The sequence below is a fragment of the Euleptes europaea genome, chromosome 5 (genome assembly GCF_029931775.1).
Source record: "Euleptes europaea isolate rEulEur1 chromosome 5, rEulEur1.hap1, whole genome shotgun sequence".
Taxonomy (NCBI): Eukaryota; Metazoa; Chordata; class Lepidosauria; order Squamata; family Sphaerodactylidae; genus Euleptes; species Euleptes europaea.
In genome coordinates, this window is record NC_079316.1 from 47,411,619 (window position 1) to 47,438,360 (window position 26,742).

General features: G+C 45.7%; 3 protein-coding genes across 3 annotated transcripts in view; 2 read left to right on the top strand and 1 right to left on the bottom strand.

Annotated features, from left to right (window-relative positions):
* The window catches only part of LOC130477503 (ATP-dependent 6-phosphofructokinase, liver type), a 47,408-nt gene extending 38,759 nt beyond the window's left edge, over positions 1–8,649 (top strand). The window contains exons 16-22 of the mRNA XM_056849496.1: positions 572–724; positions 2,892–3,056; positions 4,208–4,269; positions 5,479–5,590; positions 5,962–6,061; positions 6,993–7,098; positions 8,482–8,649. Coding sequence (XP_056705474.1) covers positions 572–724; positions 2,892–3,056; positions 4,208–4,269; positions 5,479–5,590; positions 5,962–6,061; positions 6,993–7,098; positions 8,482–8,629 — 846 coding nt within the window. The 3' untranslated portion in view covers positions 8,630–8,649. The remainder of the gene's footprint in view (positions 1–571; positions 725–2,891; positions 3,057–4,207; positions 4,270–5,478; positions 5,591–5,961; positions 6,062–6,992; positions 7,099–8,481) is intronic.
* Positions 8,650–13,077: 4,428 nt separating this feature from the next.
* CFAP410 (cilia and flagella associated protein 410) lies at positions 13,078–20,179 on the bottom strand. The gene is made up of 7 exons (XM_056850423.1): positions 19,995–20,179; positions 17,706–17,724; positions 16,635–16,681; positions 15,462–15,691; positions 14,335–14,509; positions 13,984–14,077; positions 13,078–13,218 (listed from the first exon to the last, which is right to left on the bottom strand). The coding sequence occupies exons 1-7, from the start codon at positions 20,177–20,179 to the stop codon at positions 13,090–13,092; spliced, it is 879 nt and encodes a 292-aa protein (XP_056706401.1). The 3' UTR covers positions 13,078–13,089.
* A 5,063-nt stretch (positions 20,180–25,242) lies between these two features.
* Positions 25,243–26,742, top strand: part of TRPM2 (transient receptor potential cation channel subfamily M member 2) — a 48,067-nt gene continuing 46,567 nt past the window's right edge. Inside the window, exon 1 of the mRNA XM_056849315.1 lies at positions 25,243–25,276. The gene's annotated coding sequence lies outside the window, so the exon portion shown is untranslated. The remainder of the gene's footprint in view (positions 25,277–26,742) is intronic.

Sequence of the window (26,742 nt, forward strand, 5' to 3'; positions counted from 1 at the left end):
AGATGGCCATCTGTCAGCAATTCTGATTCTATGACCCTAAGCAGGTGATGAGAGGGAGGGCATCTTGGCCATCTTCTGGGCATGGAGTAGGGGTCACAGGGGGTGTGTGGGGAGGTAGTTGTGAATTTCCTGCATTGTGCAGGGGGTTGGACTAGATGACCCTGGTGGTCCCTTCCAGCTCTATGATTCTATGATCCCTTGCAGCTCAGATAGATGTGTGTGTAAAGTCCTGTCAAGTTGCAGCTGACTTGAGGTGACCCCTTATGGGGTTGTCAAGGCAAGAGACTAACAGAGGTGGTTTGCCATTGCCTTCCTTTGCATAGCAACCCCAGTATTCCTTGGTGCTCTCCCATCCAAATACTAACCAGGGATGACCCTGGTTAGCTTCTGAGATCAGGATATCCTGGGCCATCCAGGTCAGGGCACTCAGATAGATACTAGACCAAAATTCTCAGTTGCATCAGGAAGGCTCTGAAAGGTATTGAATTGTTTTTTTACTCTCTACTTCCTCTGACCAAGTGCTTGGCCGCCATTGTGTTGTTTGTGTATCTGATTCAGTTGTCCCTTGCAGGCCTATGAAGGAGTACTGCAGCTGGTGGAGGCACGTGGGCAGTACGACGAGCTTTGCATCATCATGTGCGTGATCCCAGCTACCATCAGTAACAATGTGCCTGGGACGGATTTCAGCCTGGGGTCAGATACGGCCGTCAATGCTGCCATGGAGGTGAGCCAAAAATTCCGGATAGTCTCACGCTTTCTGGGAACAAGAGCATCCTGGGAGATGAATTCAGTCATCTTTCTGGCATTGATGTATTCTCTTCCATGTCATAGAATCATAGAGTTGGAAGGTACCACCAGGGTCATCTAGTCCAACCCCCTGCACAATGCAGGAAACTCACAACTACCTCCCCCCTCACCCCCAGTGACCCCCACTCCATGTCCAGAAGATGGCCAAGATGCCCTCCCTCTCATCATCTGCTTAAGGTCATAGAATCAGCATTGCTGACAGATGGCTATCCAACCTCTTCTTAAAAACCTCCAGAGAAGGAGCGCTCACCACCTCCCGTCTGGGACTTGGGGAGGGAGAGGCATGGGATGGGAAAAGAAATAATACAGAACATAACAACTCCCTCCCTCTTCTCTCTGAGCACTAGAAAACCTATCCCAATACTCCCGTTTTAGTCTGAATGTTCAGCATGCTGCTTGCATGTTTTCACTCTCTTCCCCCCCCCCCCACCTTGTATTTTATATATACAGGCTTGGGTCCAAAACAGTTGAGCTGACACAAGAGAGAGGAAGGATGATTTCAATCCCCTTCCTTACGGTAGCCCTCTGAACCAGGTGGCTATTTGTTTGCCTGGGTCCCATGTTACCAGAATAATTGTTCCAGGAGTCAGAAGGGACTGCAAGGGTAGAAAGTAATGCAGGGAAACTCCTGGCTTTCTGGTGTCTGTCTTGAATATAGTGCCAGTTGATTTCATTAGGTAACTTACAGTGCAATTCTGTGCAGAGTTACTCCAAGTTAAACCCATTTATTTTAATGGACTCATGTCGGAGTAATTCAGCATAGGATTTGTAATGCGTTCCAGCATTAATTCATTAGGACTGGGTTTTCAGAGAAAGGTGAGTTATAAATATTTAAATATTATGAGAGAGGGAGAAAAATTCTTTTATCCTCATAATTTTATATATCTCTATCACGTCTCCTCTTAGTCGTCTTTTTTCCCCCTAAACTTGAAAAGCCCCCAAACCATCCCCCCCCCCCAAATTGGGAAGGTACTCCAACTCTGGTCAGGTTGGTTGCAGTTCTCTGCACCTTTTTCAGAACTATGATACGCTTTTTGACATAGTATAACCAGCACAGTACACATTGTTCCTCAATGGAGCCATACCATAGATTTATATAAAACATTATGAAAATGGCTTTATTTGATTCCATATTTAAAATTTGCCTTTTGCACTGCTGTCTCACATTGAGTTAACAATATCCTCTGCAACTTGAAGATATGTTTTGTGGATAGTTGATTCAGACCACACCCGTGCTTCTGGGAATTAAGGAGTTCTTGCTTTACACTCACTTTTGAATATTGTTTGTCATTTGGTTGCCCATTCACCTAGTCTGGAGACATCCTTGTGGCACATCATCTGGCATAACTGGGTGTCTTCTACAAACTTGCCCGACCTTCAGTTGGACTGAATGGACTTTGGTCTTAACCAGCTAGGCAGCTCATGAAGTGTTTAACCGTTGCCACTGAAATGTTGGGTGGGTCCTGCTAACACATTGCCATATTGCCAGTCTGAGTTTTGGGGGAAGGTTTAAGGCATGTGGGCTGATCAAACCTGAAGAAGCACCAGACCAGTGGCAGCCCCCACCCCCCCACACAAATAAAATAGTGTTTGGCATTTCTTCCAGTTATGGAGGAAGGGGCCGTGGCGCAATGGTAGAGCATCTGCTTGGCATGCAGAAGGTCCCAGGTTCAGTCCCCGGCATCTCCAGTTAAAGGGACCAGGCAAGTAGGTGATGTGAAAGACCTCTGCCTGAGACCCTGGAGAGCTGCTGCCGGTCTAAATAGACAATACTGACTTCGATGGACCAAGGGTCTGATTCACTATAAGGCAGCTTCATGTGTTCATGGTCCACTTTGAGAACACAAAGCATGACAGGTGGCTCTTAAATGGTTTCACCCAAAAAGAGGGAGCTAGTTCATGCCCTGTAATTCCAATTTCAGTCTGGGGTTGTGCGTGTTCCATTGTAATCACTAAGCAAGATTGCCTTCCTTTACCAGAGGCTTCTCAGTGCAGTTGCTTGGCCTGATATATTGGGGACAGGATTCTCGCTTTCCAAATATCCGGGTGGATAAACATTCCGTCATCTCTTCCCACCTCCACAGAGCTGTGACCGCATCAAGCAGTCTGCTTCCGGCACGAAGCGGCGTGTCTTCATTGTGGAGACCATGGGGGGCTACTGTGGCTACTTGTCAACAGTGACTGGCATTGCAGTCGGAGCCGACGCCGCCTATGTGTATGAAGAACCTTTCACCATTCATGACTTAAAGGTACGCTGGTGGCAAAACACTGTGTATGTACTCTGAGCTCAGCAAAGTGCTGGTTATGCATGATGCGGTGGCGTAAAGGATGGTCTCTCTGTGCTGGCGAATGTGCCGAGGGGAGGAGGCCAATTAAAAGCAAGGCAAAAGAAATGCATCGTCCCTCTTTTCATCCTCCCCGGCTGTGTGGCAGGCCTTTACTCCAAATCCCAAGATGATGGGAAACCAAAATGGAAAACAGGATAGGGGAGGGTCAAATAAAAGGAATTCCCTGTAAACATCTGCCAGCAAATGAAGTATGTCCATATGTAGACGTTACCCAGATTCTTCCCTGTACACCATGCTTTAGGAAGATGTGGTGTATTTGTACAAGGTGAGAAAGATGAAATACTTGAATTGGACTTTACCTCGCCTACTGGCTGGACAGTGAGTAGGGATGGGAGTGTTGTGTGGCATCTCTATAGCAAGGGACCGCTGGGTTTCTTGAAATAATTGAGAGTGACACTTGGCCACGCTCCTCCCGAGAGGTGCAATAGACACTGCAAAAAATTCTTCCTAGGAGCAAAGATGGACAGAGGAAGTACTCAGACAATACACCCCTAGGTGTAGACTCTTGTCCTTATCTGCAAGTCAGAACACATGCCTTCTTTTTTTGAGACAAGCACTGATTAGAGGCAATGGGGATCAACATTTGAAGGAAAGCTTTTTTTTCCAGCAATCCTAAACAAACCTACTCAGAAGTAAGTCCCATTTTATTCAGTGGGCTAAATCCCATGAAAGTGTTCTTAGGATTGCACTGTTATAGATTCCAAGTTCTGTCCTTCAAATAGCCCCTGATCTCTGCAAACTGACTATATGACACAGAAAACCTGAGTTCACCCCCACTCATCCTAGTGTGTGTATACACATGAGGATTCCAAGAATGAGATTTTGTCCAGTGACCTGGGTTCCTTCTCTCCTAGCTGTCTTTTTGTCCATTGATTGTTGTGCTTTTGATCAGTTGTAACGTCCAATGGGAGCACAGCACGTGAATTCTTACCCAGCCTTATTCTCTCTGTAGCTGTCAAGCAAAATTTCCTTTTCCTTTCCCCTGAAAAGTTATGCTGTTGTCTCGCATCAGCCAAAAGCTTGTCTAGTGAAAGCTGCTGTTCTCTTTCCAGGCAAACGTTGAACACCTGACTGACAAAATGAAAACGGACATTCAGAGAGGCCTGGTTCTGCGGTGAGTGGCCATGCTTCAGTTATGGCGGGACCAAGAAAGATAGCAGATGAGGCCAGCAAGGGGCTTTGGGCTTATTCTGAACATGGGTTTAGGGGAAAACTTGTTTCATTCAAAATGATAAAAGAAATGAGGGAACCACCATTGCACTCAGCCAACAACAAGGGAGCCCAGAATGCTGTGCAAGACCTGTGAGGAGGTGTTCCTGATAGCCCATCACCTGCTGGGTCACAAGGTGAGCCGTGCTGTGCTGGGCTCTGCTGATACAATCCCTGGAGTCCTGCCAAGGCTTGCATCTCTATAGCATGGCTGAAAGGGCGATTCAGCACAAATGAAGGACTTGCAGCCTAGAAATCTCTGAACCATTGAAAAGAGATAGCTGGTTCTAAAATGTGATGTGGTTGGGTTTGGCTTCCTGCTGGGGTGAAGCGTCTGTGTTCTTTTGGGCTCTTCAGTGGTAGAGCTAAAACAGTGCTGGCAATGGTTTTCCTAGTGTTTTTGATTGGCTTTAACTGTGCTCTGGTTTGTCTACAATGTAAACGTTTGCCAGCTGCATCCCATACTGGCCTGGCAGCACAAAAGGCTGGTAACATTCAGTTTTGCACATTTCCTGGTGTGCCGTGCCTTGCTGTCTGTGTAGATGTACCATGCCTTGCTATCTGTGCAGACATCCATAACATTAAAAAAATATTTTATTAAAAACCAAACATCCATCCTAACCTTGGAGTTAAAAATCCAAGGAAATATATACACCATTAGAAATGTCAGAGTACATTGAGTATTGACCTGAATCTTAAATCCCCATTTGTTAATGAAAACACAGAATAAAGTATTAAATAAAAACCCAGAGCCAGTCACTAAATGAAATCAGAATGTCTTTGCTTGCCTTAAGAAGATTAAAAGTAACTATTTCTGGTGTATCTCTGTTTGGAGTTCCACTGGGCTGGAGCTACCATCAAGGAGGGCCTGCTCCTTGTTGTTGTCGAGGGGCAGCAATTAGGGGCCATCCTCATGAACTCAGAGGGTAGGAGAGCTCAAATGGGGAGAACTGCTCTGTGAGACTCATAGGGGTTGTCCACTGAGGGGTTGAAAGGTTTTGAGTTGGTCCCAGAAGCTCATCAGCAAGCAGGGCACTTCCACGCAGCCTTTTGTGGACGTGGTTGCCCTCGTGTAGTGTGTCACAGGGCCTTCTTTCCCATACTTTCTCCTCAGAAACGAGAAGTGCCATGAACACTATACCACCGAGTTCCTCTACAACCTATATTCCTCAGAGGGGAAAGGGATATTTGATTGCAGGATCAATGTCCTGGGTCATCTTCAGCAGGTAGGTGGAGCAAAGTAGTGGGGCAGCCTGTAGGTCACCTCAGCACTGTGAGGGGCTGCAAAATTACTGGATGATAGAACTGATTAAGGTTTGTGGTGGAGAAAAGGAATAACGGGAAGAAGGTGTTCTCAAGGGTCTTTACTTGGACAACGTGGAGCTAATAAAAACCTGGCACTCTAATCTGTGTGGTACCTGGCTAAGGGGCCCTTTTTTCTAAGGGGGCTTTGGGGGTGGGGGTTGTAATTGACCTGTGTTTAACAGAAACAGTAGCAAAGTGGTAATCTGCTGAGTGGAATGATCTTGCCCTATGTGTCTCAGCCTCTCTCAACATTGTCTTTTGGCTCTGGCATTAATTTCCTGTTTCTTTCTAGGGAGGTGCTCCAACCCCATTTGACCGCAACTACGGCACTAAGCTGGGGGTGAAAGCTGTCTTGTGGATGTCAGATAAGCTGAAGGAGACTTACCGCAAAGGTATACCCGTCTGAACCCATGAATCTGCCTTATACTGAATCAAAGTCAGTATTGATGCACACTGGCAGTGACTCTCCAGCGTCTCAGTCAGAGGTCTTTCACATCACCTTCTGCTTGGTCCTTTTAACTGGAAATGCCAAGGGTTGAACCTGGGACCTTCTGCATGCCAAGCAAATGCTCTACCACTGAGGCATGGCCCCTCTCCAACTGTGGTGGAAGCGTTTGCTGCAGTAGGGAAAAGGCTTGAGACCCTGTAATGAGAATGGGAAGAAGCTCTCACGCACCGGGCCTTGGATCTTCTGCCTACCAGCCAGGTTTACAACAACTGCCATTATCGCACTATAAAAAGGTAAAGGTCCCCTGTGCAAGCACTGGGTCATTCCTGACCCATGGGGTGATGTCACATCCCGACGTTTTCTAGGCAGACTTTTGTTTACGGAGTGGTTTGCCAGTGCCTTCCCCAGTCATCTTCCCTTTACCCCCAGCAAGCTGGGTACTCATTTTACCGACCTCGGAAGGATGGAAGGCTGAGTCAACCTTGAGCCGGCTACCTGAAACCAACTTCCGTTGGGATCGAACTCAGGTTGTGAGCAGAGCTTGGACTGCAGTACTGCAGCTTACCACTCTGCGCCACACTACAGCAAATCAGCCCTAAGCTGTGACTAGCCCAAGGTCACCCTGCAGGCTTCATGTGGAGGAGTGGGGGAACCAACTCGTTTCGCCAGATTAGAGTCCGCTGCTCATGTGGAGGAGTGGGGATTCCTCCTCCACTTGGTTCTTGTGACAACCGTGATGTAGGTTAGAAAAGTGAGTGGCTGGCCCAGTTACCCAGTTAAGCTTCATGGCAGAGAAAGAATTTGAACCCAGGTCTCCCCTGTTCTAGACTGACACTTCACTCGATTCCTCACAGACCTCACTTTTCTTTCCACAGGTCGTGTGTTTGCCAATGATGCCAACTCTGCTTGTGTGACAGGCCTGAGAAGAAAGACTGTGTCCTTCAGCCCTGTGACTGAACTCAAGAAAGTCACAGATTTTGAGTAAGTATCACTCCTTCCACCATTCAAGTCAGGGGATGTAAGCTGTTGGCAATAGCAAGAAGGGCATATTCTACCATAAATAAGACCAAACTCAAGAAATGGAACCTTGGCTTACCTGTGAAGGTTCTTTCTCTACTGAGGGAGGAGGACATCTTATCAGCAGGTCTTTCCATCCTTTGCTCAGGGAGGCAGGAGTTCAACTCTTCAGATCCTGTCCTCTGGCTAGGACCGCCCCCTGCTGCCCAGTTGGTTAGTAACAGTGAACCATAACGAACATAAAACATCGGGGAAATGGGCCAGGGAACAACTTTCCCTCTAACTCTTGATTCCATTCGGAATAATACATCTGCTTGTCGTATCTTCACCCTGGGCGGGCAAGATGTCCTCCTCCCTCAATAGAGAAGGAACCCTCACAGGTAAGCCAAGGTTCTATTCTCCAACTGAGCTTGGAAGACATCAGTGGGATCTTCAAAAGCTGTGTTCCCTTGGGTGGGTTAATCCTCTGATACGACGTGCTGGAGAACCCTTCTGCTGAAAGGCCGCATCAGACGAGGAAAAGGAATCAATCTTGTAGTGCCTCGTGAAGGTTAAGTACAGAAGAAGAAATGCAGGACAGGAGAAGAAATTTGTTGAAGAAAATAGAAGGTAAGAAAAACAAGGCTTGCAGAGCTAGCCACTAAACCTGCTTCTCCCTCTTAAGACAGGAGGAGAACTGGGCAGCAGGGGGCCATCCTAGCCGGAGGACAGGATCTGAAGAATTTAACTCCTGCCTCCCTGAGCATAGGATGGAAAGACCCGCTGATAAGATATCCTCCAAGCTTAGTTGGAGAAAGAGCTAGTGTGTAGAAGATGCAGCTGGGGGATGGCGGAGCCAAATATGTCAGTATGTAATCAGTTTAGAAGCACTTGCTGTCCACTAGCCTTCTTTTTTATTATCTTCTATCATTGCATACATATATTTTTCAACTATAAAAAAAGAAAGCTGTCACAGTGACTTAAAAATAGAAGCGTACATTCATGTTAACTAGTGTGACTGTTTTTAACCGACTCAGGAGGAATGGGTGGCTGTTGAACTGTCAGAGAAGCCCTTTTTATTTGACACTACAGAGTGAGGAAGTTTCTTCCTTTCTTGTCAACACTTCTCTGGCCTTTTCATACAGAATTTAAGAGGGAGCTTGGTGGGACTCATTGCCTCTTTCCCAACGTAGTACTGCTCAAGCTGTCCTAGAGGTTCTGCTCTGAGATCCCAGATTGGCAGAGGATGGTTGTGAAGTGAAAAGTAGCCTGCATCTGCCCGGTGCTGCTCTCTTCATTTATTACACCTGAGGCCCAGCTGAGAGATCAGACCCTGGCACTGGGACACTATTCTTTTCCTCCCTGCAGGCACAGGCTACCCAAAGAGCAATGGTGGCTGAACCTGCGCCTGATGCTGAAGATGCTGGCCCACTACCAGATCAGCCTGACTGAATACGTGACTGGGAAGATGGAGCATGTCACCCGGCGAACGCTCAGCATCGAGAAGGGATTCTAGCTATAGCCTTTTCCCTTCTCTCCTCCACCGCCAACTTGCTGTACACCCCACCCCCCAGCCTTCTCAAGCCTTAGGAGTGCAGTGCTGGTGCCGCTGTGAGCCTGCCGGAGTGTGGCTGGGGGCAGTCTGGCTGTCTCCTCTTCCAGGGGGAGGAGCTTTACTCTGCCTGTGAGGTGGGGAGGAGGGCAGGCAGGATTTCCTTGGTGACCAGAGTGTGGATACAGGCCTTGGAGTCCATTCCAATTTCAGAGGCTGTTATTTATGCCTACACTTCAGGAGTTCCTTAAGGCACCTGATGAATCCCTGTTAGGGTCCAAGAACTGCTGTTGGCCGCTGTTGCGTCACCCAGCAAAACCTTACCTTGCAGATCTTTCATCTGCACATTTTGCCCACGAAGGGGCCCCAACTGCCAGCAGAGCTCTTTTCTTCCCCTTCCACTGGGCTTCAAGTGCCAACTACGCAAGGGCAGAACATCTGAATGCTGGGGGTTGGGAAGGCAGCATGCTGTGGCTTTACATGGAGAACACTCCTCTTCATGCCCATCTGGTTTAGTGTGCCTGATCCACCGTCTGTAGCTAGTGCTATGAGGACGCCACCATCACCTCTGTGGCGGTGTGGAGTCTGCACTCTCCCTGATGCAGTTCTGTGACCTCAATGTCATGCAATCACTGTGTTTGTCTGTGGCACGGCTTGTGTGTCCTGTAGACATTTAAAAAAAAAATCACTGGATCAAACCTGTGTGTCGACTGATTCTGTTTTTAGTTTGGACTAGCCTCTGCTCTTACATAATGAAGTGAGCTAATTTTATCACGTTGTGGAACTTTAAGGGAGAAATCCTTTTTGGAGCTGGCTGTACTGAAACCAAGGGGCAGCAAGTGGGAGAGTTTATAGTGATGTCTGTTCTGGCACAGGCCTGTTGATACTCCAGGCAAATATTAACCTCGTCCCTGTACAATCCCATGCTTGTTTTCTGCTACGGTTAGAGTGCTGCTACAAAGAGGTCACATGGTATTTGGGATCAAATACTGAAAGATTATGGTAATAGCTGGATTTGTTTACTACCAGGTATAATCAAAGGTAGTTTTCAACACTTGTGCCATGTGCATCCCTTCTACACTTTTCTGGGCAGGGAGTGGCAGATGTTTTGATACCCATAGTACCAAAACAAGCATGGCAGGTCCTGGTAGGGTAGTAGTAGAATGTATTAGGTAGGCTAGCATTGTTGGGATGTAGCACACCATGCCAAAGCAAGTAGTCTGCCAAGTCCCTCAGGGCTAAGAAACATGATATTTGAAAATCCATGAATGGATCTTTTCAGTCTTTTAAAAACAGCAATAGTCGCCATTCAGAGCTTCAATTCAGATTGGAAATTAAGTGGGTAGGTGTTATCCCTTCTTTCAAGAAATGCTGGAACTACTGGAAGATACTGTTCTTGGTGTTCAGCTACTGAGAGGTATTCTCCCTAGGCCTTTTGGGAAACAGTCATTTTTTGCTTCCTCTTCCTTCAACTACCAGTAATCCACTGTCAAGTTGCTAGCTGCAACATCTATATTGTTCCACTACAATGCAGCTTAAGCTACTGCTGTTCTCCTTTCCACATTCTCGTCCTTTTAAATAATTAGCAGCTCTCTTATTTTCCTTTGGAACTTTCCTGATATGCTAAAGGGAGAGTGCATCATTCTGGTCCACAGTACATTTAGGCAAGGCACAATTAATTGTTCAGTTACCATAGCCAGAAAGTCTCAGGCCATGCATGTTCCTTTTAAAAGGCATTTCCCCCTATACCTGTTGTGGAAATACAGACAAGAAGCCTGGCTTGCTTGTGTCAGAAAGAAGCATGCGAGGAAAAGGACATCATTCACAAATACATTTCCCTCAGAACAGTCTTAGATCAAGGGTTGAGGTAGACAGAAGATTAAGGAATAAGCTATTTTTCTTTATAATCGTTCATATTTTCTGTTTCCAAAAATGATTGAAAAACCTACTTTTGCTGCACCTTCAACATGACATTTACAACTAAGATCCCATACTTTTAAAAAATTCCCAGTGTCGCTTATAAAGTCAGCCTTTGGCGGGCATTTCAACAAAAACAAAATTAGTGCTTTTCCTGGAAATTATTGCAACCATAAAACTACCAGTTTTTATAGACAGTTCTTAATGCAAACCTCAAAAGACGAGCAAATTAGAGAGCCATGAACTAGAGCTATTAAAATAAGGGTACAAATACATCTTCGCCAGTCAAATGTATGAAACGGTATGAAAGGCCCCTTTATGACTCATTAGTATGTATTGTAACTAATTTGAGGCTCTTGACAGCCTGGAAGGAGCTACCATGGGACACATAATAAAGACTGATTTCCCCCCCCCCCTCAAGCACTGAAATATAAAGAGGTTTTCCAGCTTTGCAGGGACTGGGCACAAAATAGCTTATGCTCATTGGGATTAAAGTAACATACAGACATACACTGAGTCAATTATGAGCAAGAGGACAAGGTTCTATTATCAGGAGCCCAACACTACCAACAACTTGGGGTCCCTGGCCATTTCACAAAGAGAGTGCCAACTTTAATTTCTGCTGGGATCAGTTAAGACTAAATGTTTTAGAAGGGGCTAACCGTTATTTGTAGCACTCAGAAGAACAATTTCTTTGAACACAGTGCATGTCTTACTGTAGAAAGGTGGCCAACCATAGCAAATGTTGCCTTTTGGGGTTGGATTGTTCCTATAGCACACACAGTAAAAAGATTCCAGAACCCCTTTTTAGCCTTGAAAAAAAAAACTTTCATTGTTGGCATGTTTCCTATCTTGTTTCTTTCCTAGGGTTGTACACCTGACTAGCTGTACAATCACCAGTCAAAGCAGCTATTCCAAGGTTGATGGCTGTTTGGCTTACAAACACTGCCCTCTTCTTGTCCTTTGAGTTATTACCCACAGGCATATACACACTTTTTGCTTTTGCCTTTTTTTTTTAAAGTAGAAGAGCCCTGTGAACAGCAGTGCTTCAGAGATACTAACAGGACTGGCCATAGAAAGAAACGGCAGTTCCTAACATAATACCTTATCTCTCTCTCCATGGTATTTAAAATAGCTCAATATTTCCAACATTCAAGTTAGTCTGCAGCTACTGTCATGTGAATATAGTTACTCTGAACTCCTAGTAGACTTCAACACAACTAATCAAAAGGAAAACCAAGAAATCATATATTCACCAGACTGCACATTTTTAAAGCACCAATTCCTTGCATCTACACGCAATCCATAATCCTTCAGTATTTCAGAACCCAGCTTGAGTGCTGGGAACTCAGAGCTCACTGTGACCTGTGAAATATCTGTCTGTCACAAGCTCAACTGGAATTCACAATAAAACTAGCATGACATATGGCACAACCTTGAAAAGGCAACAAAAATTCAGTCCCATTTATATGGTGATGGATAACTCTCAGATCCTACCATGTGGCATAATAAGGCGCATGTACCTCCTGAAGGCTTGCAACCCTGCTTGATGAGTTGTCCTATTACAGGCTAGAAAACACTACCTACATCAGTTTGTCAACATTATTTCAGTGTGTGTTGTGTTGCATCCAGCAGAGCCAAAAATACTGTATTGAGCATGTTCCCATCTGTCCTCATGCCATAACCAGATTCTCACTTCTCCCATGACAAAGTATGTACGTAGTCTTACGCTGCCCCTGCTCCCATGCTACTGAAAAGATGACCTGGGCGAGTGACTGGAGAAAGCAGAAGCAGACTTCCAAGGATGCAGGACAGACTTCTTTATCAAATCAAAAATAAAACATTCAAACACATCCCAAATGGCCTGCCTACATTTTATACTCCTGTTTTCCAGTCCAAAGCACCACAGGAAGAGACTAGAAGGGTGCCACTGAGTTTGAAGTCTCTATCGCCAAATTTAAAAGTTCAATGATTTTTGTAAGGACTCTCTCTTCTATGAAACTCTTGCCTTAGGAGGCCAAGTTATTGTCAAAGGTTCCTCACGGTAAGAGGAGGGAAGCATCAAGTTTATTCTTGCAGCAGCACAGCAGTGCAATACAATGGAAGAACATCATGCTAGCAGAACCACTACAGTCCTGACTTATTCTTAATAGAGCCAGACTGGGAGCAATTCTAGCTGGAGGCACATCTTGGGCACAGAGGGCACAACAGCCTCTTCCTTTCCATTTGAAAACTACCTTCCACACTTCTGGGCTTGCTTGTTTGCCTTCTCGATGGAGTGCCTTTGTGGGACACTAGGCAGAAGATGCACAGATACAGGCATGTGAGTTGTGATGACAGATGGAACCTCAGTGTAGACCAGGGCCTTCATGAGTGAAGCACAGGGGGCTGAACGTCATTTCCTCCCATGCTTGACAGCACATCCCCACACCTGCACAGCAACATGGGGAGCATTCAATGAGAGCTAGTGATGCAAGTCTGATTCAAGTTTCATCGCCTGGGGTTTGCTATCGCTCCTCGTGGAGTTCCTTTCTCTGCAAGGCCTGGAGTTTGTTCCCAGATGTCTGATGGACGACTTCTAGCCCCTCCGAGTCCAGCTCCTCCAAAAGCAGCAGGATGGCGTTCAGGATGTTGTTCTGTTCATCCAGGACACACAAGAAATGAAAAGCATCAGAACTAAGGAATAGCTACTTTCCTCAATGCCTAATCTTCACTTGACTGTTTTGTTTCTTCCAGTTGCATTCTGCTCAGTTCCCAGCAATTTGCTTTGACATAAATTCCCACTCACGGATGATAGGTCTACCAGTGGCCACAAAAGGTAAAAGTGGAATCTCTTGATTAGCAACTGGATAAACACACCATCACGGCCTTACAGGCTTCAGAGGGGCACTAGACCAGTACCTGGTTGAAGGCTAAATACTAGTCTAAACAAATTGGGTCTGATTCAATGCAATGCCAGCATTCTTATGATCCCATCACATTCTCTCTAGTTGCTCCCTATGAATACTGCCAATTGCTTTGCTTCCTACAAATCACTAAATGGCCTGCCCAGGAGGCACGAACTCTTTGCACCTGCTTATTTATAACATTTCTATGCTATCTTTCTGCCCTATTCAGGGTTCCCAAGGCAGTGAACATTAGAACATTAAAACATATGAGACGTTAAAATACTAAAAATATAAATGTAAGTAAAATATTGAAAACAATTAAACAACACATAACATAAACACATAGACACACAAACAGGGAGGAGGGCAAACAAGAGGTGGTGAGGGAATTCTATTCCATTCCGGCTCATTCTATTCCAATAGTGTCTTGTGCCATTCACCTCTACCTAAGACTGCTCAACATAATTCAGACATACACATGTATCTAAGAGGAAGACAGATTCTCACACTCACCCGATTCTTTCGGTTCCCATCCACTTCCCTTGGTAAGAAGGAGGAAAATTTATCTCTGGGAACAGGCTTCATACCAAGCTGCTGACGGATTTTGCTATAAAGTAAAGCAAGCAGCAAACTAAGCAAGCAGCAACCTTAGGTAATCATCCCTCCCCCCAAAACAGGACAACCTAGCAGCTGAACACAAAAGAGAACATCAGAGATGTTTCAACACACATTGAAACACATCCTTAAAAACTATCCGCTATGGGGGCTTGCACCAAGAAAGGCTGGACCACAACATAGACTCAGACATTCCATTAAGAAGCCCAGCAAAGAAACCCCAGCTACTGACAACTGAACTCTCCTCACTTTGTCTCCTCCAAGCTGAAGCTCATGAGTTCATTTTCACTCTCCGCTGTGAAGTCTGTTGCACTGGACTCCGAGGTGACATTTTGGCAGCCGTTATCCAGGTCAAATTTGGCTGCAGGTGCTGTTATCTCTTCCCCTTCCAGAAGTGCACGGGACAGTTCTTCCTCTGTCACCACTACAAAACCAAGGAGACAGCAACCCTATGGCCACCACACACAGATTGCTTTAAAGGTGCTAATCACAGCAAACCATTAAGAGTGTAACAGCTTCCTGAGTGATTTGCTCCAGGCTACTGAGAATGTTCACCACCCAAAGCCTCTTGCACAAATTTGGGAGGAGGGGATTATCCTGTCTGCATAGTATGTTGCTGCCCACTGACAGCTTAACACAGCCATCAAAAAACTCCATGTCACAGAGGTGATCAATCTGTATCTGATCTGAACCACGAGGCTTGACGTGGAAGGTCTCAAGAGTTGAATGCAAAAACATTTCCTGCACATAAAGACTAGCTCGTCAAGTAGAAAATTTGGGCACAGACAGCTAGCTTTCTATATGGAATGTTTCCACATGGAGAAGCTGCCACCTGCGGACTCAAATAGTACAGACCAGACACAGGTTTACCACCTCCATGAGAAGTAGGCCAGGACAAACCACGCTGCTGGTGGCAACTGCTCTTGCCACCAGCAGCAGGCAACCACATAAGAAAACAAATACAATGGCCATGCTTTAGCTGCCCTTCCCCTCTTTCGGGCAGTTTACCCTGGTACCCAGCAAGCAGCAAACCAAGTTATACCACAAAGTGAAACTGAAAATTTGCACCTCCCAAACTTTCGACTCATTTGTCCTCAAAACAGAGGCACTTGGACCTTCCAGAGAGGCACTTTGTCTAGACATCCAAGCATCTGCACCTCGACCCCTGTCTTGGTGCAAACAGAACCCAGTTTCACAGTATCAAAGTGGAATTACAGTCCTTCAATGAGACTGTGACAACAGGCTGTGCTTTAAAAGAGAGGACCCAGGAAGCAGTTTTAAATAGCTGATTAGAGCGGTTATAATGCACTCCATCAAAAGTTAACGGTCAGTTTGAAGAACCCAAGGCAGTCAAAATGGCTTTCCTCAATACTCACACTGATTGTCAAGCTTCTGGAGGCTGGGGAGGTTCCGCAGCACTGTCATTCGATAGCGATGAGGGTCTGGGCCACAGCACGGGTTTTCAGACAGCCAGAAGATTCTCAAATGGGGCAGTTTTTTCAGGTGGAACAGCTCAGTGAGGCTTGCAATCCGATTCTTCCTTAGATACAGCTCAGTCAAGTGCTGGCACTGGCTCATTGGTGCCAGGTCAGAGATGTAATTCACACTGGTTGGAAAGAACAAACCACCACTGGAATCCAGAGACAAGTCTCATCTGCACTACACCTGTACAACACAAAGCCTACAAGATGCTTCCCTGGTTGCAGTCCTCCAAGAGTACTCTCAACACATACTCTGTGCAGGCACATCCTCCAAAGCCCTTCAGCAATGAAAGTGGAAATGAGAGAATGACAGCATCTGAACAGCTACACTGTTCCCTCTTCTCTCCAGATGCAGAGGCAAGAGGAGCTGATGGGGCCAACTTTTCCACCCTGTTGCAACCAGCTAGCCATGTTGCACTGCCTGTCTGCCACTAAGATGCCTCCAAGTTATATATAATATACAGATAATGAGCGCAATCCTGCGGAAGCCGGCTAATGGAAAATTCCCATAATAGGAAACAAAGGGGATTTTTTGGGATAGAGGTCCCAAATTTTCAGGATAGCTTTCAGGGACTCTCCTTGTACGAACCCCAATGTTTGGTGAAGATTGGATCAGGGGGTCTGGTGTTATGGGCCCTGGAGAGGTCACCCCCTCCCTCCTCCATAGACCAGCATTAGCCGATTAGCGAACGAACAGAGAATCTCTTACTTTCCAGTGCTTGTCTATTAGAATTATAATATACCATTATAATACTTCCAGCATCTCACCTATGTTGAATCTTCAGATTTCCTGAGTTCAAATTCATAAAGCACAAAACATCCCAAAGGATCGTCTCCTTCTGTATTGTCTGTCCTGCCAGTTCAGAGCCTCTTCCCACGCCTTGCTCTCTCTGCCCCCACCTTCAAAGGTGAAGCGAGTGGCAGCCAGAGATAAGCTTTTCCAGCACTCTTCCCACAGTAGTGGAAGTCAACCAATGGATATGGTGCAACTGTTAAGGCTTTCTAGAGAGGGTGCTACCAGGGCCACTTCCCTTGCCTTGGTGTGTTATGTCAGGCTCCAGCACTTACCTGAAAGTGATCACCTCAATGTTGGGAAGCTCACGGCAGATTGAAATCTAGACATAAAAAAGAAGCAAACAGCAGCTTCAGCAAACTTTTACAATACCTTGGAAAACGAAACACACATCCAACATGCCTGTTTTGGAATGGACGTTTTGCACCCTGAAGATAAATACTTTGATGTTCACATAGCCAGAGGCGAAACCCAAAAATATTGCAGCAGACATTAATGAAGCTTATTTTTGTGCAGAGCTGTAGCGCTGGACAGGACAAACAGCACAATCCTATGTAGAGATACACCATAGGAAATCGATGAGTACTGGAGTAACCCTTCACAGGATTGTGCTGAAAGTCTGCTATGTCAAGGCAGGAAGCTCTATTCCCCACTACTGATTAAAGATCAACAAGCATGTTTTCTCAAATGCCAGAGCAAGTAAGGGCACCAAGACTAAAGAGCAAGGAGCTTTGTTTCACTCCAGACAGCCCAGGAAGAAAAATGGCTCCAAGAGTAAAGACACCACAATATAATACAGAAATTCCATTCCATTTAAAAGAAATAGTAGAGGTCTTTCACGTCACCTACTACCTGATCCTTTCAACAGGAGGCCCCAAAGATTGAACCTGGGACCCAATGGGGTAGATTCAACCTTCCTCCAAGCAGCCCTCCTCCAGCTTAAGTGGCTCTTCTGCTAACAGAACAATAAACAAACAATACTCTTCTCAGTGGAGTGGTAGGGCAGGGGTAGGATCCAGCCCTCTGTATTCAAAGGAGATGCTCAAGCACTGAGCCAGAGCCCCACTGTTGTTCCCAGACCTTGTGATCTCTACTGACTACTGGAAGGGTGGGTTCTATTTGCTTCTTCAGTCACCCACAAAGAAGTCAAGCTCTCTTTCTCCATGCACTCTTCATTATGAAATAAAGTTTGAATTGGCTCTGAACTTGCAAAGAAAGAGCGTAATGGTGGTGCTAGCATGCTAAAAATCAGGGTAAGGTGCAGAACAAAATCATTTGAACTCTTATGCCTCTCAGAGCCAAAGTGATAATTTACAGTATTTTTAGAAATCAGGAAAAAGACTTACATCTGTGAGGTGGCTACCCCTAGAAAAGAAAAAGAAAAATTACTCAACAGATCTATCACAACAGCATATGCTGTTAACAAAGTGAAGCAGCAGTGGAACCAAGTGAACAAGCAACTTTGGTCATGATTGAAGTGTATCTGAAGTTCACAGAGCTGGCACCACATAAGTATCCTTTATATATGACTATCTGTCTTTCCAGCTCTCATCCCAAGTCTCTACACATCTGACAGTTTCAGCAGATTATACTTGAAAAGCTGCATCACATTAAAAGTTGGTTCAGGAAACAGATGAATTCTGGAAATCCAGAGGGAATCAGTGACACCAAAATGATGCATTTGAGCAAGTAATCACATCCCAGGCAACTGTGTTGGCCCCCAGACAGAACTAAGTAAGGGTAGCCAAGTACTGGGGAAATTTCATGGGAGGACAACACTGCCGGTCAGAACCACTTCTAGGTAAAGAGCAAGACGTTCTGAATGACTGTTAAATGAATTGTTGAGAGATTGCCAGAATAACAAAGTGGGTTTAATACTGTGATGTCGAAACCTCTACCTGGAGGCCAAACTAGACAAAATGCTGGGAGATCCTGAATGAATCTCCCAGCAGTAGCTGGGGGGGCTGAATTTGGAAAAATGTAGAGGTGTCACAACTCTATCCCAGGCCCATTTTCTGACCTTAAACAGCCCATTACAGCTAATATTCACCACAGCAGGGAAAGATACAAGTTGCCTGTAAGGTTCCTCCACAGGGCAAAAAGCAGTGGTGTCGGGGAGCTTTGACACTAGGAAAATGGCACAGAAGTAAAGCCAACTCCTTCCACACCAACAACGAAAGCTCATACCCTACCAGAAAATATTTTTGTTAGTCTTTAAGGTGCTACTGGACTCTTGCCCTTTTCTACTACTGCAGACAGACTAACACGGCTACCCACTGTGAATTATTCACACCAACAACTGTTCAGGAGATCCAATGACAGTCCTAAGATGCCAAGACCAATGACAAGGAGCTTCTTGAGATGGGAGCCACATTCAGAAAAGGAAGTCCCAAGTTTTCTTGAGGCAACCTTGCTTATCTGTGGGTGAAAACGCACGGGAGGTTTTGCCTTGGATTTGCCGCTTTCTAAATGCACATTTTCCCCCAGACAAATTCTCAGAACTCAACAAGAAACCCCCATGCAGAGTTCGGAGAATATAGATGGGGAAAACGTGCAACAAGAGAGCGGCAAACCCAAGGCAAAAACCTCCCGTGCGTTTTCACCAGGATCAACACCAGTAAGGGGCTGTCGTGTTTTGGTCACGTCATGAGACGACAAGAGTCACTGGAAAAGACAGTCATGCTAGGAAAAGTTGAGGGCAGCAGGACAAGAGGAAGACCCAACAAGAGATGGATTGACTCAAGAAAGGAAGCCACAGCCTTCAATTTGCAAGATCTGAGCAAGGCTGTCAAAGAGAGGACATTTTGTGTTGTGCCTGAATTATGGTGTTAAGTCCCAATTACCATAAAACAGGAAGAGGTTGATAGTTCAAAGCAGTTGTTTATTAGGCCTAATATACATACCGGGTGAAACTGCCCAAAGGCGCAGGACAGTCTTCACACTCAAACAAAGGATTGCCACGACATTTATAACCTCTGGTCAGGGGCGGTACAATACACGCAATACAGAGCATAGACATACAAAGACCCAATAATGGACACCTTTGGATTAGCATAGGCCTATCAGTGGGGGTTGAGGCGGGCACTTAGTTGGTTACATGATCTGGGACAGGGAACCGAAACTTAACATTCTTTAGGTCATAGGTAATTCTGGCCCGTGTCTTGGTGGAAGGCTGTACCACACACAGCCAGCCTGATTTACTGACTCATGGCTCCTGGGTGCCACCTTCCCAAATCCCTCATGTGTGTCTGTGTACATGAAAACATAGTGTTTCAAACCAGCTCTTATACTTTAGGCCTAGCATTTCCATAAAAGCAAGTATGCAGACTGAACACAAAAGCATATTATCAAATAATAATAATAATAAATCCAGGCATTACATTTGGAGGACTTTCATTCAAAAGGCTCTGCGTTTAAGAACTGCAAGGCAGGCAGAGGTTCTGCAGGGAAAGCATTCTCAACGAGTCTGGCGGGGAGGAAGGGGTGGAAATGGCCTATCCGGTTTGCAAGTTATGTCGCCCTTACAGGCACCAGGCGTCTTGCCTGGGGAAAGGAAGCCGGCGGCGGGGGGGGGAGGGGAGCAGGCTCGTTCCCCCTCCCCCCTCCCCCCGGGTGAGCGCCGCCCCGCCCCTCACCAGCAATTCAGCTTGCGTACGCTGCCCAGCTCGGTGGCCTTGGCCCGGGACAGCACGGCCTTGCGGGTGAGTTTCATGGTCCCGGCCGGGGCGTCAGGCTTGCCCGGAGGCGTCACCAAGGCGGCCTCGGCGGCGTCCGCCGCGTTTCCAAGGGCGGGCCCCGGCGCAGGCGCCGTCGCGTCCATCCCGCCCGCTCACCAAGGAGAGGCGGGACTTCTGGCAGGTCCCGCCCCCGTCCTGCCCCGCCCCTTAACGGCGCTGCGCGAGCCTGAGCCAACGACTGCGGAAGGGGAGCTAAACGTGGAGTCTAAGGGGTGGGGGTGGGGAAGAGTAGGCTTCCTTCGCAGGGATTGGTTGCGTGTTGGGTGAAGAAAGAGCTCGGCGTGCGTTCGTAGCGGCGTTGCGTTCCTTCCGGGGACGAATGTCTGTGCCTCTGCCCTCCAAAATTGCTTGCAGTGTCCGTTTCAGCCGCTGTAATAATGGGTCCGAAGCTGGGTGTCATTTTCATTACCTTCCCCGGGGCTTACTCCTAGTCAAAGGGGCACGACTTTAGTAAGCTACCTGTAACTTTTTAAAAAATTAATAAAAGTGCTCTTGGCTACATAAGTAATCATAGCTGCAATCTGACTTCTTTATTAACTGAATTTTACAGGAAGCCTTATCCTATCACGAAGGGCTGAGCTTACCTATCCTGCTTCAGATCAATCTTTAGTCCTGCTTTGTGGCCCCCATTCAGGTCTCTGTTGCTTTTAACTGGTGGGGGGGGGCACTGAATGTGTTTGTTTGTGAAGTGCCTTCAAGTCGCAGCCGACTTATGGCGACCCCTTTTTTTGGGGTTTTCATGGCAAGTGACTAACAGAGGTGGTTTGCCAGTGCCTTCCTCTGCACAGCAACCCTGGTATTCCTTGGGGGTCTCCCATCCAAATACTAAGCAGGGCTGACCCTGCTTGGCCTGGGCCATCCAGGTCAGGGCACTAATACCTGCACGCAAAGAATGAGATCAAGGCTGGGGCAGGAGCTGCGGCTCAGGAGAAGAGTTTTTGGCTTTGCATGCAGAAGATCCAGGGTTCAATCCCCAGCACCTTCAGTTAAAAAGATCTGGGATTGGAGATGTGAAAAATCTTCACCGGAAACCTTGGAGAGCTGCTGCCAGTCTGCGTAGATAATAGCTGACCTTGATCTGATTCAGTACGATGCAGCTTTATGTGTGTTCAAGACCTAAATGAGGCCTTGAGGGGGGGAAACAAAATGTTTTGCACGTACATCACAAACCCCACTGAAACCAAAAGACTTCTCCCCAAAAGAGCTATTGTGTTTAACTCAGACCTGTGTCTCCACAAGCCTTATCTAACAGTCTAACTACTACACATGTTAATAATATACAAATCAGGTGAACAGGAATACTTGGGTGATTAACTTCAAGCAAAATTGGCATCCATCTAGTATTTGGGCTAGTTTGCGGGACTACTAAGCTCAGGGGTCCCCAACTTTTTTGATCCTGGGGGCACCTTTGGAATTCTGACATAGCATAGTGGGCACCGCCACAAAATGGCTGCTGCAGCTTACCTTCAGTCACACAGTGCAAATCCTTGTGTTATGGTTGCAGCTGCAGCCAAAGCAACTTTTTTTACAAATCTGCACTGCCAATCAAATCTGATGGCAAAAGCTACACCTGGCCACACCCATTTTCTAAAAACTCGGGCACCAGGAAAGGTGTCAGCAGGCACCATGACCCCCACAGGCACCAGATTGAGGACCCCTGATCTAACACAATTCTATATTGGTTCTCGTAGGTTATCCGGGCTGTGTAACCGTGGTCTTGGTATTTTCTTTCCTGACGTTTCGCCAGCAGCTGTGGCAGGCATCTTCAGAGCAGTAACACTGAAGGACAGTGTCTCTCAGTGTCAAGTGTGTAGGAAGAGTAATATATAGTCAGAAAGGGGTTGGGTTTGAGCTGAATCATTGTCCTGCAAAAAGTAACAAAGGTAATGTGCTAACCATTGTCCTGTAAGTATCCAGATAATGTGCTAATGAGGGTGTATGCCTCATTAGCACATTATCTGGATACTTACAGGACAATGGTTAGCACATTACCTTTGTTACTTTTTGCAGGACAATGATTCAGCTCAAACCCAACCCCTTTCTGACTATATATTACTCTTCCTACACACTTGACACTGAGAGACACTGTCCTTCAGTGTTACTCCTCTGAAGATGCCAGCCACAGCTGCTGGCAAAACATCAGGAAAGAAAATACCAAGACCACGGTTACACAGCCCGGATAACCTACGAGAACCAATGAACTCTGACAGTGAAAGCCTTCGACAACAATTCTATATTATTTCACTGCAGTCTTTACTTAGGAAATGGCCCCACTGATGCCAATAAAACGTCTAGTCTGCAAAGAGAGCTAATAAATACAACACTTCTAAACTAGTAAAACAATTTTAAAACCACACCATTAATGCAAAATTGTGTTGGACTAGTTGTGTTTCTTAATGACGCAGTCCTCTCCACTAGATGTCAATAACATGCCAATAACATACGTAGCAAAATAGCAAAGGACAATATAGGAAATTAAAAATTGTTGAATGCACAGCAAAGTACAACAAAAATGAGAACTCTGCATTTATTGTGTGGAAAAAATACACGTCTAAAAAAGGCCTTCCATCTCAACCTTTCATATTGTTTTGCCTGGAAACTTCAGTGTTTGAGAATAATGTAGTTTCCATCTTTTCAAAAATACATTTTACATAATTGCCATTTGCTTTTTGCTTTCAGAGAGCAGTAAAAACTTGGAAAAAACTTCTCTGTTCATGGGCGCTCAGGGCCTCCTCCTAAACCCATTAGAGTTAGTGGGGACCTCATACTAGCCTAGCAATCCTAGGCACTGTTACATCCTTCTAAGTCTATTGAAGTCACTGAACACATGAACACATGAAATTGCCTTGTACTGAATCAGACCCTTAATCCATCAAAGTCAGTATTGTCTACTCAGACTGGCAGCAGCTCTCCAGGGTCTCAGGTAGAGAGAGATCTTTCCCATCACCTACTCTTATCTAGTCCCTTTAACTGAAGATGCCAGGGATTGAACCTGGGACCTTCTGCATGCCAAGCAGATGCTCTACCACTGAGCCATGGCCCCTCCCCTGAGCCACGGCCCCTCCTCATTGGGCTTAGAGGGGTGTAACTTTGCTTAGGATGGCACTGTAGATGGGCTTGGTCAAGGTCTTCAGTTTTACACTGTAAAGTCAGTATGATGCAGGGTGGTGGGAGAGTAGGCACTGGATGGGAAAGGAGGGGCTGAGCTCATGTTTCACATGTGTTAAGCACCAAGTTCATCTCCAGCTCAGAAATCTAAGGTAGTAAGGTGGGGAATGGTCTGGACCAGAGTGTGAGACCCTGCAAAGCTTCTACCAGTCAAAGGAGACAGGACAGGAAACAGCGGTCTGAGTTAGCCTTAAGAACATTGGATATTGCACTACTGTTTCACTAGAATAGTAATTCACAACTGGGTGTTCCTGTGTGGACAATCTATCCAGTTACAAATAATTTCTATAGCATGACAATAGCACATATCCAACAATATCGCGATGCAGCCTAGAGGTGACAATGAACATAAGGTTGCTGCCCAAAATGGCATTCCTGTGTCAAGTTGTTACCCGAATTAGAGTGTCTCCACTTTTGGTTGGAGGAATTCGCGCAGAGACAAAGCTTTGCAAGAGGCAGGGGTAACCTAGGGATCTTTTTAACTTTTGTATACAGGGATAAATTCCTTTGGAAATCTCCCAATAAAGAAGCATTTTGCTCAAATAAAGGTGGTTTTATAACAAATAATTTCAAGAACACAGTATAAACACCATGCACAATTCATATAAGAGCTAAGGAAGTAAAGGGTGGTAGGGTGGGAGATAGAATTAGGGTTTGGGTGATATTTACACATCTAGCAGAATGACATCTGGTTGAAAGCAATGCTGTCGAGGGGAAACCAACCAGCGTTTCCGGAAGCAAAGCAAGAGACCTTACACGCAAGTAAGGAATGTATGTTTAGATCCGAGGCACATACACACTTTGAATGCCACAAGGGCCAATATTTATAAACCAAAAAAACCCTGGGGCGATATGAGCCCACCATTGTCTGAAAAGCAGCCGGTCCTTCCAGACAGCAGCAACAATATGGCTCCTTGGGAGGGGGTGGGGACAGGGGCAGGACTTAAATATAGTATAATGCCATTCAGTCCACCTTCCAAAGTGGCCATTTTCTCCAGCTGAACTGATTTCTGTTGCCTGGAGATCAGTTGTAATAGTGGGAGATCTCCAGCCACCACCTGGAGGTTAGCAACCCAGTCCACAAGCCTGGTCCAAATCACACCTGAGCACTTGGGAAATTGGTTCCCTCGCACCTGACATCTGTCTCAGACAATTTGTAACATGTAGTTTGACCCTAAGAGATATAGTGATCCAGAAAAAGGTCTGCGGTCTATGTAGCCAGGCTGTGGGGGCTGCATTTGATCTATGAGTTGGGACCAAAGCAGAGGCATATCCATCTGCTACCTTCTTTCTTAAACGGTTCTGTGTATTTTATCGTTATTACTTGGAAGAACTTGAACTAAATGCAGATTATTGACTGTTGGGGGAATGCAAAGCATTAATCTGTTTCTACAATCATGCAATGACCCAGACTTGTTTCTAAAAAGCAAGTGCATCAGAAAGGGCTGCTGTCTTTCCAAATCAGAAGTGTCTGCTCGTTACAGAGGTAAGCGTGTTTAGTATTGCAGGAACATACAATGTATGCTGATCTTCCAAATAGCCTGGATAATACATGCTTGTCAATGTGGACTCTGCAGGTAATAAAACAGTCACATTTCAACAGCTTTGAATAGTAAATTTCATTTTATCCCATGATTTGTAATATTCTTCTGCAGAAGTTCCAAAGACTGGGCTGTAAGGTGCAGCCACATTATCTGTGGATCAGGACAGATGTGTGACTCACTGCACAGTCTGGCAAACTGGGGGGGGGGAGTAATTTATCCTTCTATCCCAAGCTCCTGAGCTGTGCTTGGGACCGGCTTCTGCAGTGTGATTTGTTGGCAATCTGTCAGGCCTCGGACCACAGTCTCCTCCTCCTCCTCCTCGCTGCAGTCACTTCAGAGAGGCTTGTGCCGATTCCCAGCTCTCCAGCCATGAAGTGACCTGCCTACAACATGAGACAGAGGTACGTTCCTCATGTCTAAGAGGGAGCACATGAGCAGGAGTAGGATTGAGAGGATGCTGCAGGAAAGGTACATACATGGGCGGGGTGGGGTAGTTGGTTGGTGTGTGTTTGTATCTTCTCACTGCAAATTCTAAGACCCTTGAACTGGACCCTTACAATGACAAGGCAGGGAATTTGCATCCCTAGCCAATGTGGAGAGTAACAGTGCCTTGCAGAAGTAAAGATGAGCAAAATAGATAGTGCAGAACTGCTTAGCAGTTGTACTGACTGGCATGCAGTCTTCTGCACTGCAAGGTCATGAGAAAAATCCTTAGTACATTTTAAACAGTAGCAGATCGCTTTGTGCTGTGCTGATGGACTTGGGAGCTCTTCTGCATAAAGATTTTAAGGATGTGTTATGTGCGCTGTGGGGAGTCTCCATGTAGTTTTCGCCTTTCAAGCTGTACAGCCTGATTCTGTATATAGCTACTCAGAAGTAACTCCCACTGAAATCAATAGCACTTACACTTAAGTAAGTATGCATAGAATTGTTGCCTATGTCTGTAAAGAACTCATTGCAGAGTGCATCTGGGGAGACTAGCTCTGGCATACCCCAAACTGGAAAAATATCTGTTGGCTTCTCAGAGCCAACAGCACATTTTTAGGCAGCAGTTTTGCACAGGGATGCACACATCTTGCAAGGGTCTTAGGTGCCAACATCAGGCTGGGCATCCGTTTAACCTAGCGCATGGGCCTTTTTTTTAGCTGTGGTTCCACCCCTCAAACCACTTTTTGACACTGATCCAGCAGGGCTTCAGTTGTAGAAATAAGTAATGATGGGCTTGAGTGTTTTGGAATGTTCTAGGACTGGTAGCTAACACTTACTTGTTTGTATGTTTGTTGCAAAAAATTTAATTCAGTTGAGGCTTGGTCCCTGAACAGTGTCTATGGGTGCAGCCCTATGCCACTTACCTGGGAGTAAGCATAATTTAACATAGTGGAACTTGCTGCAAGGCTGTGTTGGAGAACTAAAACAAATGTGGAAAGATAGTGAGAAACACAGGGAAATCCAGGCCAAGACAGTAAAGTGACCTTTAGACTCAGTCTGGCAAAATCTGTCTATGCATGCAATCCTAAGAAAGCAAGGCATGCTTAAATCCCATGGAACGCAACCAAATTATTCTGCATAGACATCCCATTGACTTTCTTTGGACTGCAACCTAAATTAATGCTGTCTCAGTGTTAAATGTTCAGCTAATTGAAAGCCCAGGGAATTTGTGATCTCATGCCATTTCTGAGAATTTCATCCCATTATGTAGGCTAGGATCCAATCAAGTAAATTAAGACAGCTGTATATTATGAACCCTAATTTCATACAAATGATAACCTGGTACTCTGACTAGCTAGCCTTGTCCAATCTACAAATGTTCAAAATACATGCATAAATTTAAATTGTCCAAACTACAAAGCTGAAACAATACAGAGTTGTTGTGTGACTGAAATGAAAATAATTGCAAGAGATTTTCACATTACTTGTGAAGCTGCCTTTCATAG

Excerpts from the sequence above, each read along its gene's own strand:
- CFAP410 (XM_056850423.1), bottom strand. The coding sequence starts at position 20,179 with ATGGACGCGACGGCGCCTGCGCCGGGGCCCGCCCTTGGAAACGCGGCG. Across the intron at positions 15,692-16,634 it reads ATTGAGGTGATCACTTTCAG|TGTGAATTACATCTCTGACC; the intron begins GTAAGTGCTGGA and ends CTTTCCAACCAG. Across the intron at positions 13,219-13,983 it reads ATGGGAACCGAAAGAATCGG|AACAACATCCTGAACGCCAT; the intron begins GTGAGTGTGAGA and ends CTGGATGAACAG.